Raw genomic sequence first — 13,406 nt, forward strand, 5'->3', positions numbered from 1 at the left:
AAACAACATGGTGTCCAACACACTGTGCTATGGGTCCAGAAATTAAGCCAAAGAGGGGAGCTAACTTGCCCAAAGAGAAATAGTAACTGAAATGTAAATAAAACTCAAATATCCAGCCCCTAATTCAGAGCTCATTCCATAAATTCACCTCGTCTTTGAAGTGACCAGTTATGACAGGAATCTGATGTATTAGGTACTAAACAGATTTATTAAATACAAACAAAACACAACCTATTCCAAAAGTTTTTTCTCCACAAGACAGAAAAGACTCCCAGACAAACTGAAGAATTTAACTTCTTAAACCATCCTATGTGCTTAAAGGAGAAGTAACAGGAGAAAGGAAAAACCTCTTACCCCTTGAATTAAGCAGAAAGGTAAAATTCGAAAGACTGACATATCCTCTAGAAGTAGAAGCCAGATGAAGAGAATTTATATTGCAGAGCAAGTAACTAGCTCTTTCTCAAGAGGGCATGATCCTTCACATCGTAAATTGTAAAAATCTTAATAAAATCCTGACATATTGGGTCGGAAATTCTAAAATGACTTACACTTCTAATTTTCTTCCCTAAAATAATGGTTACTTCACTAGCTCTCAATGCCAGGTTATGTGTGCACATAAGCGCATGCGCACACATATACGCATGCTTTACGAAGTACTTACTGAGCTGTAGAGATAGCCTTCACCATTCATGGCCACATAGAGGCTGGCCTTCACCCCTTGGATAGCCACCACACGCAGGCCCACAGGAATTAGATTGAAGAGGGCTAGAGAGGAAAAGAGAAAACAGAGAGGAAAGAATCAGTGACCTTTTGAATAAATCATCCTGCTTCTGAAGATGACTATTTTGAGAATTAAAAACTACGAATTGAAATTAGTAGGGAGAGAGAAGGAGACTGAGGAGAGGAGGAGAACTGGCTTCTTGTCTCTGCACTACCTTTAATTACCTATGTGACCCCAGGTAAATCACATAAACTCATCTGCAGTAAAGAGGTTACACTCCATTAGAAGGTCTCTATGGTCCCCACAGTTTTGTTTCACAAAATGAGCACATACTCAGTGTAATATGATTTTTTCAAACAAATAATTTGAACCAAAACATTCTCAACAGTAGAAAATGTAATTGCAGACATAAGTAATAATAAAATATGATCTTTATTCAACAGTCTCACACAATTCACAGTGCTCACCCTGTACCTCTGAAACAAATAATACATTATATGTTAAAAAAAAAAAAAAGAAGAAGAAGAAGAAGAAGATAGCAGGAAGGGAAAAATGAAGGGGGGGGAAATTGGAGGGGGAGATGAACCATGAGAGACTATGGACTCTGAGAAACAAACTGAGAGTTCTAGAGGGGAGGGGGTTGAAGGGAGGGGTTAGCCTGGGGATGGGTATTAAAGAGGGCACGTACTGAATGGAGCACTGGTTGTTATATGCAAACAATGAATTATGGAACACTACATCAAAAACTAATGATGTAATGTATGGTGATTAACATAACATAATAAAAAAAAAAAGAAAAAAAATACGATCTTTGTAAGTTATGCCAGAGTGTCTTGTTTTCAGATTTTTCCCTGTGGTCCTAAATATTGTCTTGAATACAGAAGATAAAGATCACTGGCTCATTCTTAGCTACATTGGTGGAATGAGAGCATTTCTTTTAATAGCTTAATTCTTTTACATGTAAATGTAGATATATAAATAGACGGATCAATAACTGATAGCTTAAGCTCTAATGGATATATTTTATATCTCAGAATACACACACACACATATATACACAGGTATGTATATAGACATGCACAAAACCACTAAAACCATTAAAAATTAACTTGTTAAAATTAATTCAATATCATAAGATGAAATGGGAACCAGCTTGTAGTCTTTAAATATTTGGGTTGTCCATCACTGAAAATATTCAACAGTCTACATGTCTACTTGGAGAAGGTACTCAAATACCAGAGAGAAAAACAAGAAGATAATAATCTTCCAACAATATATTTTTATGAATTATATCTCCCTAGCATTACTCTAGTTACCGTTGCGATTATAAAATGAGCATAAGCATAAAACATTGCCCCTTCCCTGAAAGAATTCGTATTACATAAGGGAAGAAAGTAATCATATAGGCTCTATAGATGACAACATGGCTACGGACTAAATATCTCACAGCTGCATGCATAAGAGCATATATCTGTAGTTCACTTTAACATCCTGGTTTAGTTGGAGGTCCTTATCCCTCTTTTCTACTGATAAAATGTCCATCAGTTCTGGTCATCTTCTTAATTTTGAATGTAAAATGTATGAAAATCCACCCAAGGGCTACCTGGAATGACTGATTATTCCCGGCTTCTCTGAACTTGGGATGGTAAGCTAACCAACACACACACACACACACACACACACACAGTATTTGGCAATCAAATGTTCAGCTGATAGTTGTAGAGGATCAAGACTGAGACCACAGGTTTACTATAGCAGGTTTTAATTTCTAGACGTGCTTGACACTGGACCAGTCTCTCTGCCTCCTTGAACCTGTTTCCTCATTTGTCATGAAAGTTGAGACTAGATCTTATGAGATGCTCAAGATTATTAGCTAGCTCAATTTGAATCTGAACTGGTTTTGTTGTTCCTATGTTCTTACCACTGTCCTTGTGCTACTGAAATAACTTAAGAAGTATAAGACCTTAAAGTCTAGTTAGGGAGAGAAAGCTAAGACATATGGAATAATCTGATACAGTGTATAATTTATTTCTATAATTAAATATAATATATGCATTCTATATATATTCTCTATGTTACAGAAGTTCAGGAAAATGGAAGATCTGTGTGGCCTGAAATATTCAGGAAATGTCTCACATGGAAGATGGGACCCAGGTTGACACTTAAAGAAAGGGCAGAATTTGGGTAAGCCAAGTACAGAAAAACATTTTGGTGGGACAGGACTTTAGGTGGTTCTGGAGGATAATGGATGTGTACAGAAAGGGACTGGTAAATTGAATTTGATTCATACTAGGGAGAAATGAGAATGAACACTATATAGATAAAGTAGGGATAAATGTCTGAATGTCTGTCACTCTAATCTTAGAGATCTAAACTTTGCCAAATGGAAAACAAGACGCGTGACGCACAAAGATTCAAGCAGCAACAGATTACAAAAAAAGTGTGAGATTTGCAGACAACATAGTTTCTAAACTCACCACTCAGAAGCTACCTGGCTCGGAGTCATTCATTTAACCTCTGCTTTAATTTTCCTATCTGTAAAATGAACATAATCATCCTTACTGCATCGTGTTTACAGAAGAATCAAATGCATTATCATATGCTTGAAAGTGTCTCATAAACAGAGAGGTGTTGCCTTGATATTAGAGCTCTTTGTCATTAATCTATGATTCTCTTGCTTCTCAAATAAGGTTACCATAAGGTCTGATCTAACAACTGACATTGTCTCACTAATATCCTTTGCGTTTATATTCAGAAGATCACTTAATTATTTTTGTGCAATACTTAATTTTCAAAGTGCTGTTCAATTCATCATTGTATTTGACCCTCAACCACCAACACTATGGAACATTTAGGACAGAATGATGATCCTAATTTTTAAAAGGACAAACAGGTTCAGAGAGGTAACCCAAGTGAAACTGCACATGAACAATGGTTTTCTGGCTTTCTCATGTAGTTATCTGCCTAAAATATCGTGTGTCCTCCTTCTTCCTTTTTAAGTTTAATTTCCTCTAATATCCATTCTTGTCTTTTCACGAAGTCAGACTACTTAGCTGCGTTTCTCTACACATCACGCAGCTGACAGTGGTTATGGACTCAGTAATGGCCAATGAGATGTTGGCAGAAAGGTCTCTGTACACTTGAAGACTCTTTCCTTAAAGACAGCTTCTAGGTTTCCTTTACCCTCTCCTCAACCCTTTGCCTTATGGCTGCTTGGACTGGGATGGGGGGTGGGGTGGCGGCTGGATCATCTGAGATCATGAAAACAAGGGCTACCCCCAAGGGAGTGGTGACAGGTGAGCTGGAAGGAGTTGGGTCTCAGAGGACGGTTGTGGGGCAATGGCACGAGGCCAGCATTCAATTACCTAGGTCTGGATTTTATGTGAGAAAAATAAGGCCTTGTTATTTTAGTCTGTGTAATGCAGAACCAACCCTAATCCTTGCTGACAGAGATTGCTAAAGAAAGCAGAGTTAATATGTAAGGGACCAACTAAATGTAAGGTGCTTCTACATGGTAAATAAATGCTACTGGAAAGTATCAAGTTCAACGAAAATTCTTATGAGAAAGAACAATGAAATTCAAAATTGTTCAAAACATCTTTCCAACCTAAAGATTTCCCAGGACAAATGCTAAGAACACTGGTCCATTTATCTGAAACTGTCATAACAAAGCAACTCTAAAGCTGTTCATACCTGAGGAGAGCGCAAAAATTACTAAAGCCAGGCAGGGACAAAAGCAAGAAGCTGTGAAAGTCATACATGAACCGGAAAGTGATAATGGCTTTTAGATGGTATGCTTTGGGAGATTTAGCAAGTCCATAAAAAAAAAAAAAAAAAAAAATCAGTAAACATTTTGGAATGGAACTTTTTAGTGGTATAGTGAAACACTACTCTTTCTGGGAGGGTCCACATCTGCCTCTTAAAATCTTGAAAAGTGGCAAATGATGTACCCTTATCTATTGTTGATCTTCATTGTAGCACACAGGCTCTAGCTCACAGGAGTCCTTTGCTATGCACAAGAATTCCTCCCACATCTCCAGTCTTCTTCTCCATCTTCAAAGCCGCAGGCCTTACTCGAAGTAAGTGGGCCATACCATTGTTCAAGCCCCTTGCCTCTCATCATGCCATTCCCCTGCTTACAACCTCCAGGTACTACACAGAGTCTCTACCCTGACCCTCAGCACCGTTTGCAATCTGGCTTCAAATAGCATCTGGAAGTTGATCACCTGCTACATATTCCAGTCACCATAACTGGCTTTATAGAATTTCCCCGTTTCCTAAGTTCGCCCATGATCTTTAGTGAGGCTAAAGTTTCTTTTCTTTTGTTCTCTCTTTTTGAAAAACCTGTCTTCACTACTCAACCGCACCATGAGGTTTACCCAAACTCTTCTGAGATGGCTGTTTCCTTTTCCATGATTGCGTAATTCATTGGTATATATCTATAATAGCATTTGGAACATGGTATTATAGTCATTTATTTTCACATTTGTCTCCATCCCTAAAACGAAAGACTTCTGAGGGTAGGTCTCTGTAATTTCTACCTCAGTCACATGTACATATCTTACATTCAATAAATGTTATTGATCATAAGAGTCATGAAAAGACATTTCCAGAATTTGTGGTTTTCATATTGGAATAAAAATGCTTTTTTTTTAAGATAAAAAAGAAACTAAAAACGTAAAACATCTCAGCCTGATAGTAAAAATTACATGTACACACAGCATACATTTCTGCTACATGATACTATTCCTTCTAATATATTTATTTATGGCTTCTAATAATTTGATCTCCCTCTTCCTACTTTTTAACCCCATATTTTTGCCTACTTTATTCTCTCTGCTTGGAATGCTCTTCTCCCCATATCTTCATACTGAAACCCCTGCCATGCTTGAAATGACACACCAAATACCAAGTGCTTTCTCTCACTCCTAAACTGCCCTTGTCCTGAATCTAGACTATTTTCACCACAATTTATAATTTTCTTCCTTAAAAAAAAAAGTTTCTGTCCTAACCACAGCTAGATTGTAAGCTCTCCAAACAAATAACACATCTAAACAACACTTGTATAATATGGAGAAAAGGAGAGAGTGGGAGAGGAAGAAAAAAAAGAGCTAGAAACAGAGACAAAGAGAGAGATTGAGAAAATAAACAGAGTAGTATATTTGCTATTTATATTCAGGATCCCAGTAAACATTTGCTGACGACTACCATCATAAGCCAAAGAGAGTCCAAGCATCAAATCTGATATTCAGGCATTTTCTCAATCGTGTCCTTTCCAAAAGGAATATCTTTCTAAACATTTATGTAAATCTAACTCTTATATTTTGAGAAGTGAAATAATGGAGTTAGTATTCTTGGAATCCATACAAAACTCAATCACCAAATCACATGGAAAAATGGTATAAAAAGGGCAATGAGGGGAAAGGATAGTTTCTTCAACAAATGGTTCTAGGAAAAGTGGATATTGACATCCAAAAGAATGAAATGGGACCCCTATTTTATACTATACACAAAAATAACTCAAAATAGATTAAAAATCCAAACATAAAACCTGAACCTATAAAACTCCTAGAAGAAAATATAGGGGAAAAATTTGTTGACATTGGTCTTGGCAGTGATTTCTTGCATGTAACACCAGAAGTGTGGGCAACAAAAGCAAAAGTAGACAAGTGGGACTACATCAAACTAAAAACTTCTGCAAAGCAAAGGAAACAATCAACTGAGTTAAAAGGTAACCTGCAAAATGGGTATAAACTATATAACTGATAAGGTGTTAATGTCTTACATGGATAAGTAACTTCTACAACTCAATAGCAAAAACCCAAATAACCCAATTAAAAAATGGGCAAAAGACTTGAATAGACACATCTCCAAAGACAATGTACAAATGACCAATCGGTACATGAAGAATGTTTAACATCATTAATCACCAGAGAATGCAAATTAAAACCATGGTGAGATACCACCTCATACCTGTTCAAGTGGCCACTATTACATAAATAAATAAATAAATAGTGTTGACAAGGAACTTTGTGCACTACTGATGGCAATGTACAATGGTGCAGCCAATATAGAAAATAGTATGGAGAATCCTCAAAATTTAAATACAGAGCCACCACATGATTTAGCAATCCTACTCCTGGGATATATGAAAAAAGTTGAAATCAGGATCTCAAGGACTTATATGATCATTGCAGCATTATTCACAATAGTCAAGATATACAAACAAATTAAATGTCCATGGATGGATAAGTGAAGACAGACAATGTGGCATATACATATAATGGAATATTATTCAGCATTCTAAAAAAAGAATATCTTGTCATATGTGATAACATGGGTGAATCAGGACACTGTGCTAAGCGAAATAAGCTAGTCCTAGCATTACTCTACTGCATTATTCCACTTACATGATGTATCTAACATAATTAAACTCATGAGAGCAGAGAATAGAATGATGGTTGCCAGGAGCTACAGGGAGAGGCTAATGGGTAGCTGTTATTCAAAGGATGTAAAGTTTCAGTTATGCAAGATGCCTAAGTTCTAGCGATCTGCTGTACAACACGCTGCCTATAGTTAACAATACTAAATTGTGCACTTAAAAAAATATGTCAAGAGTGTAGAGCTCATGTTAAGTGTTCCCACAAAAAAAAAAAAAAAAGGAAAAGCAAAGGGACACAAAGAAAATTTTGGAATTGATGGGTATGTTTATTACCTTGATTATAGTGATGGTTTCATGAGTGTATGCATATATCAAAACTCAACAAATTGTATACATCAAATATGTACAAGTTTTTTTTGTATGTCAAATATACCTCAAGAGAGAAGTTTTTTTTTTTAAGTAATAAAGGAAAATGGTAAAAAAAGATCTAGTAGATGAATTGCATTGATACACTCAGTTCTCTACTTTTTCTTCAATTTAGATGCTTTGCCATATAAATATGCAATGCTCTAGAACAATATTCTGTCCTATCCCTTGACACGGGGCTCAACCATGTGACTTGCTACGGCCAAGAGGATGTTAGCAAATGCAAGCAGAGTCTGAATAAGAGCTCATTTATTCCCATTTGTTCATTTCTCCTCTGCCACTGCATTAAGAAGAACATGCACAGACTAACCCACTGGTGCCAGGAAGAGGATGTAAGACACTTAGAGCAAAATAAAGTGGTTTCAGTAATCCAGCCAAGGCAATTCTAGATTAACTGACAGATAGCTGACCCCCAGATATGTAATTGAGACAAGATCAACAGAGCTACCTGGCCAACCACCCCAGTCACATGAGACATAACACTGCTGTTGCATGCAGTGGAGTCTATGTGATTGCTGGATACACAGCATTATTGTAATAATGTATAAATGACTAGCAAAAGTTATTTCCTGGGGGAAGTAGGTGATGGATTTGAAATGCCCTGATACCATACAACCCAAAATTCTCATATTTGATAACAACCCTCAACATGTAATACATGATATTACCAATGATGAGCTGTGAAGCTAAAATAAACTTTTATAAATTAAAGTTATAAAGGATAATTTTTGACTAATTATGCCACAGGAAAGACTGAATTATTTTTTTCAGGAAATAATTACAAGATTGTTGCCATATGAAAAGATGTTCAAAGATTATACATATAAATAATGGAAAATAAATGTATAGACTTAAATCCATCAAGTAATTAAAATATCTTATTTCCCTAGATTCTACCATCATTGTGGTAACTTTCAGTTTTTTAAAATTTAATCTTTTGTGATTTATTTTCTCACCCTACTCACTTTTGTGCCTAATTTTCATTTCATCATGCTATATTTGTTTTTTCAGAGGGAATGCCTAAAATTGTGTAAGTTTTAGGACCTACAAAATTTCAGTCAGTCTCAGGTTGAAATTTAAGTGGCAGGAGAGAATTAAAGAAAAGTAACACATGAGGTAGGAAAAACTAAAAAGATTATATTCGTGGAATGCCTACTTTTTTTTCAGGCATCATGCTAGGCATTCTGACATGTAAAATGTCACTTTTAAAATAAGTATCTCACTACTTGGCTTTATTTCAGGGTATAAAAAGTTTTAACTTCTTTTTTGGGTACCAAGTGAATAAAGAAGGGAATGAAAATTGCCATCCTAAACTTCAGGGTATGATTCCATAGCCTTAGCCATTTGAACTCTCATATGGTATCTTGTAAATACCTCTATAATGTCTCTGGTTCATAAAATATGTATTCTTTCCATAAATATCTATTGAGCACTTAGTATATGCCACATGTTGTGCTTATGATGGGGAAATAGTGAGGTAGCCAACAGATGTGGTCCCTGGGGGATAAACCTTCATCTGTAATCCTTCCTGAGGTTCCTACTATTCTGTAGGCAACTTGAAGGCCCTGGAAACTGTTGTTATCCTTGTTGCCTAGAATATAGCAACCTGGTCTCATAAGCTGCTGTTCAATATTTGCCAAATAAATAAATGAATCAGCAGTGGTTTCTCTTTAAGCTTGCTTATGCATAGCTTCTCTTGATCATATTTCCAGCATGCAAGAAAATTAAGCATGCAAGAAAAAACTGACAATGTTTATCACACATAGAATATATTTAAATATGGAATCTAAAGGGAAAGCCAGATAATTTACATGACACAGAGTTTGAGAGGACAAAAGCATAGGATGCATGGGGCTGGTGTGTGTGAATGGTGAAGCAGGTTTTAGAAGGAATGAAGAAGAAAGGAACAGTTTGAAGAAATCTGTTACAATCAAGATATTAGATCTCTTATAAAATTATACTGGACATGAAAAAAGTACCTTGTAGAAGTGCTATGTTCTTATCCAACTTAATTTCTACCTGACTGTTACCCACAAAAATAATTCCCGTGACAAAAAAAGGTAGCAATCAACCCAAAACATCAGAGAACACTTACTGTGACAACCAGCGAAGGTTCAAAGGAGAAGAAGAGGAAGAGAGGAAAAGAAAGAGAAAGGAGGGAGGGAAAAAAAAGTTCCTTATGAATTCTTCTTTACAACAGGTAAAACCAGTATCTTCTCAAGCAACTTGTAAGGATGGCCTCCTTATTGCTTGTAATAGTGAACAGGTATAAAAGAGCATAGTCATGTTTTCAAATTCTGAGTTGAACCTGCAGAATGGGCAATGGAAAGCATGCATTTTGTGACCCACTGAAAATCCAAGTTAAATTTATAGTGGAAGATACTGAGAGAGAATTGAGATATTTGGGTTTATAATCTGTGTACTCTTAATATCAGATTGTCTTGAAAATTATCATTCCCCACACATCAAAATGTTCTCAATAAAGATACTTCATTAGAATGTGAATATCATATCCTACAAAAATCTGAACCTAAAATTACCATGTTATTTTTCCTTATAATCCAATAGTCTCCTGTAATAACATTTGTAATTATAGTATTTATGATAACATTTGTAAGTCACTCAATTGGTTTTACATTAGTCATGAAAATAATATCTATTTCTGGCCTTTATTTATCATTTACTAAGGTCAATTCTTCCCCCTCTTCATTTTCAATAGGAAACTGATCTTATAGAATAGTCAACAAACTAAGAGATAGATAGTCTGGGCTCTTAACTCTTCTAACACAAAAGTGGTCATATAAATTATGGTACAATGGAGTATTCATTCAGGCAAATTAATTGCTGCCTCATCCTAGTTCCACAGCATTACACAACACTTACCACATTGCTTTTTCATATTTATATGTTTGCCTGAATCTCCCAGCAAACCAAGAATTTTTCAAGAGGATGAAATACATTTTTTTCATCCAAGGTACATTGCACAGTAGAAGCCTAAACAATTGTGGTCTTTGAACTTAACGCCCTAAAATAGCTTTCCTTCCAGAATTTAAGGGAAAGATATGATAGTCCCTACTTTAGCTATTAAGGAAACAAGACTAGGATGAAGACTGAACTTGGAGGACATAGCTCTCAGTCATGAGCCCTAGTTCTAACATTTAACGGCTTTGTGACTTTGGTGACTGGAAGTAATGTAATCTCACTGAGCCTTAGTGTCCACTCTGAATACTTCACTGACTTGATATGATGATGAGTTAAAATAATATTTTTTAAATACTTGTTAAACTATAAAAGTAAAGTACAAAGTATCATTATTGATGTGGCTAGAGCTTTCACAATGGGGGTGGGGGTAAGGGACACTTGGGTCATCATTATTTCATATTTTAACTTAAATTTCTTAAGATGTCATGGCAGAAAAAAAAAGCAACATACTTCATCTTATATATTTAAGATTCAGTGAGCAAAAATAATTATGCATTTAAAATGAAACAATGAAAACAATGTAAAAATCAACATACTTTAGGTTATAGTGATTTAGTATTTTCAGTCTGATGTCTTACTTTATAAACAATTGGTCAAATAATCCAACTGCCTGATTTATTTTCTCCACTGAATTTACTGACTTATGGAACTGATGAGTGGTTTGGGGCTTAGAGACTTAAAATTGTTCTTTTAAGCACTGGCCGATAGCAAACATTATGAATTTTCAACATAGTGAAAATGAGCAACATGATGATCCCTTTCTTGGACAAAAGCTAGTAGAATCCTGCCACTGCTTTTAAACCTGATATCATCATAAAACCTTTCCTGTGTTACTTCAGAGATGTTCAAAAACTTGCATAATTAACAAGTCAATTCAATGTGATTTCTTTTTTTTCCTTAAGATGAAAAATGGAGTATGTCACTATCGATAATGAAAGCAAATGCCCATCATTGCTCATCCTTTGCATCCATTGCAACCAATTTGTCTTACTCATCAGACTTGTCTTACGGTCCACATGAAGAACTCTGAACAGCACAGGTGTCAGTCCAGATCAAAGGGCAGAAACATCCTTCAAGAAATCTCTCATGTTTTCAAAGGTTTTAGATTTACATCTTCCACAAATCTTCCATCAAACACCAAAATTGACACTATGGCCTGTCAGGTTTATTCATTAATTTATCACATACATTCCAGACACTATGCTAGGCACTTGTAATACACTGATGTAAAAGACAGACTTGGTATCTGCAATCATAGTGGTGAAAGTCTATAAAATAGAAAAAAAATAACTCCACATGTGAACTCTGCGACCATCTTTACAGAGAAGGGCACTGAATCTCAAAGATGTGGTTTTCCCAAGGTCATGAAATCCTCCAAGAAAGGACTAGGATGTGAACCTAGGTTCTGGTGGCCGTAAGGCTATAAAATATTGTTGCTCTTGAGAAATAAAAGAGAATTTCTAGCAACTACAATCTAAGTAGTTGTAAAGAAAGTGAGAAAAAAAAATGGAACTACAATAAATAGATTTGGAAGCCTTAAAAGGAATTTGTCAGGCAAGCAGAAATTCCCCACTCAGAAAGAACAAAACCTTTAGTTCCTCTCAGTTAAAATTACACACAGACAACAAAAGCTAACTTGCTTGAGATGGTTTAGATACGCACAACCAAAGCTTTGCACTTCATTATCGTTAATTACCAAAACAAGAAAGCACTTTTGAAAATTTACGCACACAATACTGATGAGCAATTATATTTAAATAGTGAGAAGTCAGTGAAAAAGCCACAAAGAAACATTCACGATTCCACTCAAGTTATACTGACACTGACACTCAAATGTTATATTTACTGATCATGATTAATATATATATACATGTATACATATATATACTATATAATATCTATGATATGATATAATATGTAAATATAAATTATATTTCTGCTTCATTCCAAAAATATTAAGTGGATCTATAGAAATAAATGTGGTTAAGATAATTTTTTAGGGGGGGAAAAAAGAATTTGAAAAATAATAGGATCAGTATTCTCTACCTTAAAATGTTTCAGCTCATTTCTCCCATTGTCCCTACGTACAAAATTTTTCCAAAGTACATTTCACCTATCATTTGATTACAATTGCTCAGTAACATTCATTGGTTCCCCATGTCCTAAAATATAAAGTGTAAACTTCCTTACGTGTTGTTTAGCACTCTAAAATATGGTCCTGTGATACCTCCACATAATTTCTTTGCTAGACCCATTGGTCAGTTAATTTGTCCCCAACATGGAAGGAGCTTTCTCCACTTGGTAATTTTGTGCCTCCTTATCTGAAATGCAGTTCTCCTGATCTTAGCTCACCTATTTTGTTCCTATTCTTCAAGGCTCAGTTTAAAGTCCACTTTCTCTGAGCACCATGGCTTTTGGGGATCTCTTCCATCTCTGAAATTTAGTGATTTTTTTTCTAATCACTTGGCAGTACCAGTGCTACCTGGCATTATTAAGTTTAATTTACATGAAGGTTCAACCTCAACTTTGTCTATTATTCTAGGAGCAGCTAGAAAGCAGGATAGTATGAGAATCATCTTTGTAACTTAGTAACTAGAACACAATTCTCCCTCAATATATGTTGGTGTTAATGAAGATGAAGCATACATATGGCAGGCGTGTGTGAAACTCCAATCATTTTGCTACAGCTGCCCAAAACTATGTCTTAAGGAGACATTTGAGGCTAGGCCACAATGACTGTTGTAAAACCTTAGTGATGTCTAAACAAAACAAAAACAAAAGAATTTAGTGATGTCTGCTGTGGACCCAGGAGGGGCCATTTACTTGTCATCTCCAGCTTTTTTTTACGATACAATACAATACAATACAATACAATACAATACAATACAATACAAT

General features: G+C 35.5%; 1 protein-coding gene across 1 annotated transcript in view; it reads right to left on the minus strand.

The window, feature by feature from the left end:
* Nucleotides 1-646: 646 nt before the first annotated feature.
* Nucleotides 647-13,406, minus strand: part of FGF12 (fibroblast growth factor 12) — a 74,865-nt gene continuing 62,105 nt past the window's right edge. The window contains exon 3 of the mRNA XM_034990722.1: nucleotides 647-765. Coding sequence (XP_034846613.1) covers nucleotides 647-765 — 119 coding nt within the window. The remainder of the gene's footprint in view (nucleotides 766-13,406) is intronic.

The sequence above is a fragment of the Mirounga leonina genome, unplaced genomic scaffold (assembly GCF_011800145.1).
Source record: "Mirounga leonina isolate KUSES-001 unplaced genomic scaffold, KU_Mleo_1.0 Mir_115, whole genome shotgun sequence".
NCBI classification, from domain to species: domain Eukaryota; kingdom Metazoa; phylum Chordata; class Mammalia; order Carnivora; family Phocidae; genus Mirounga; species Mirounga leonina.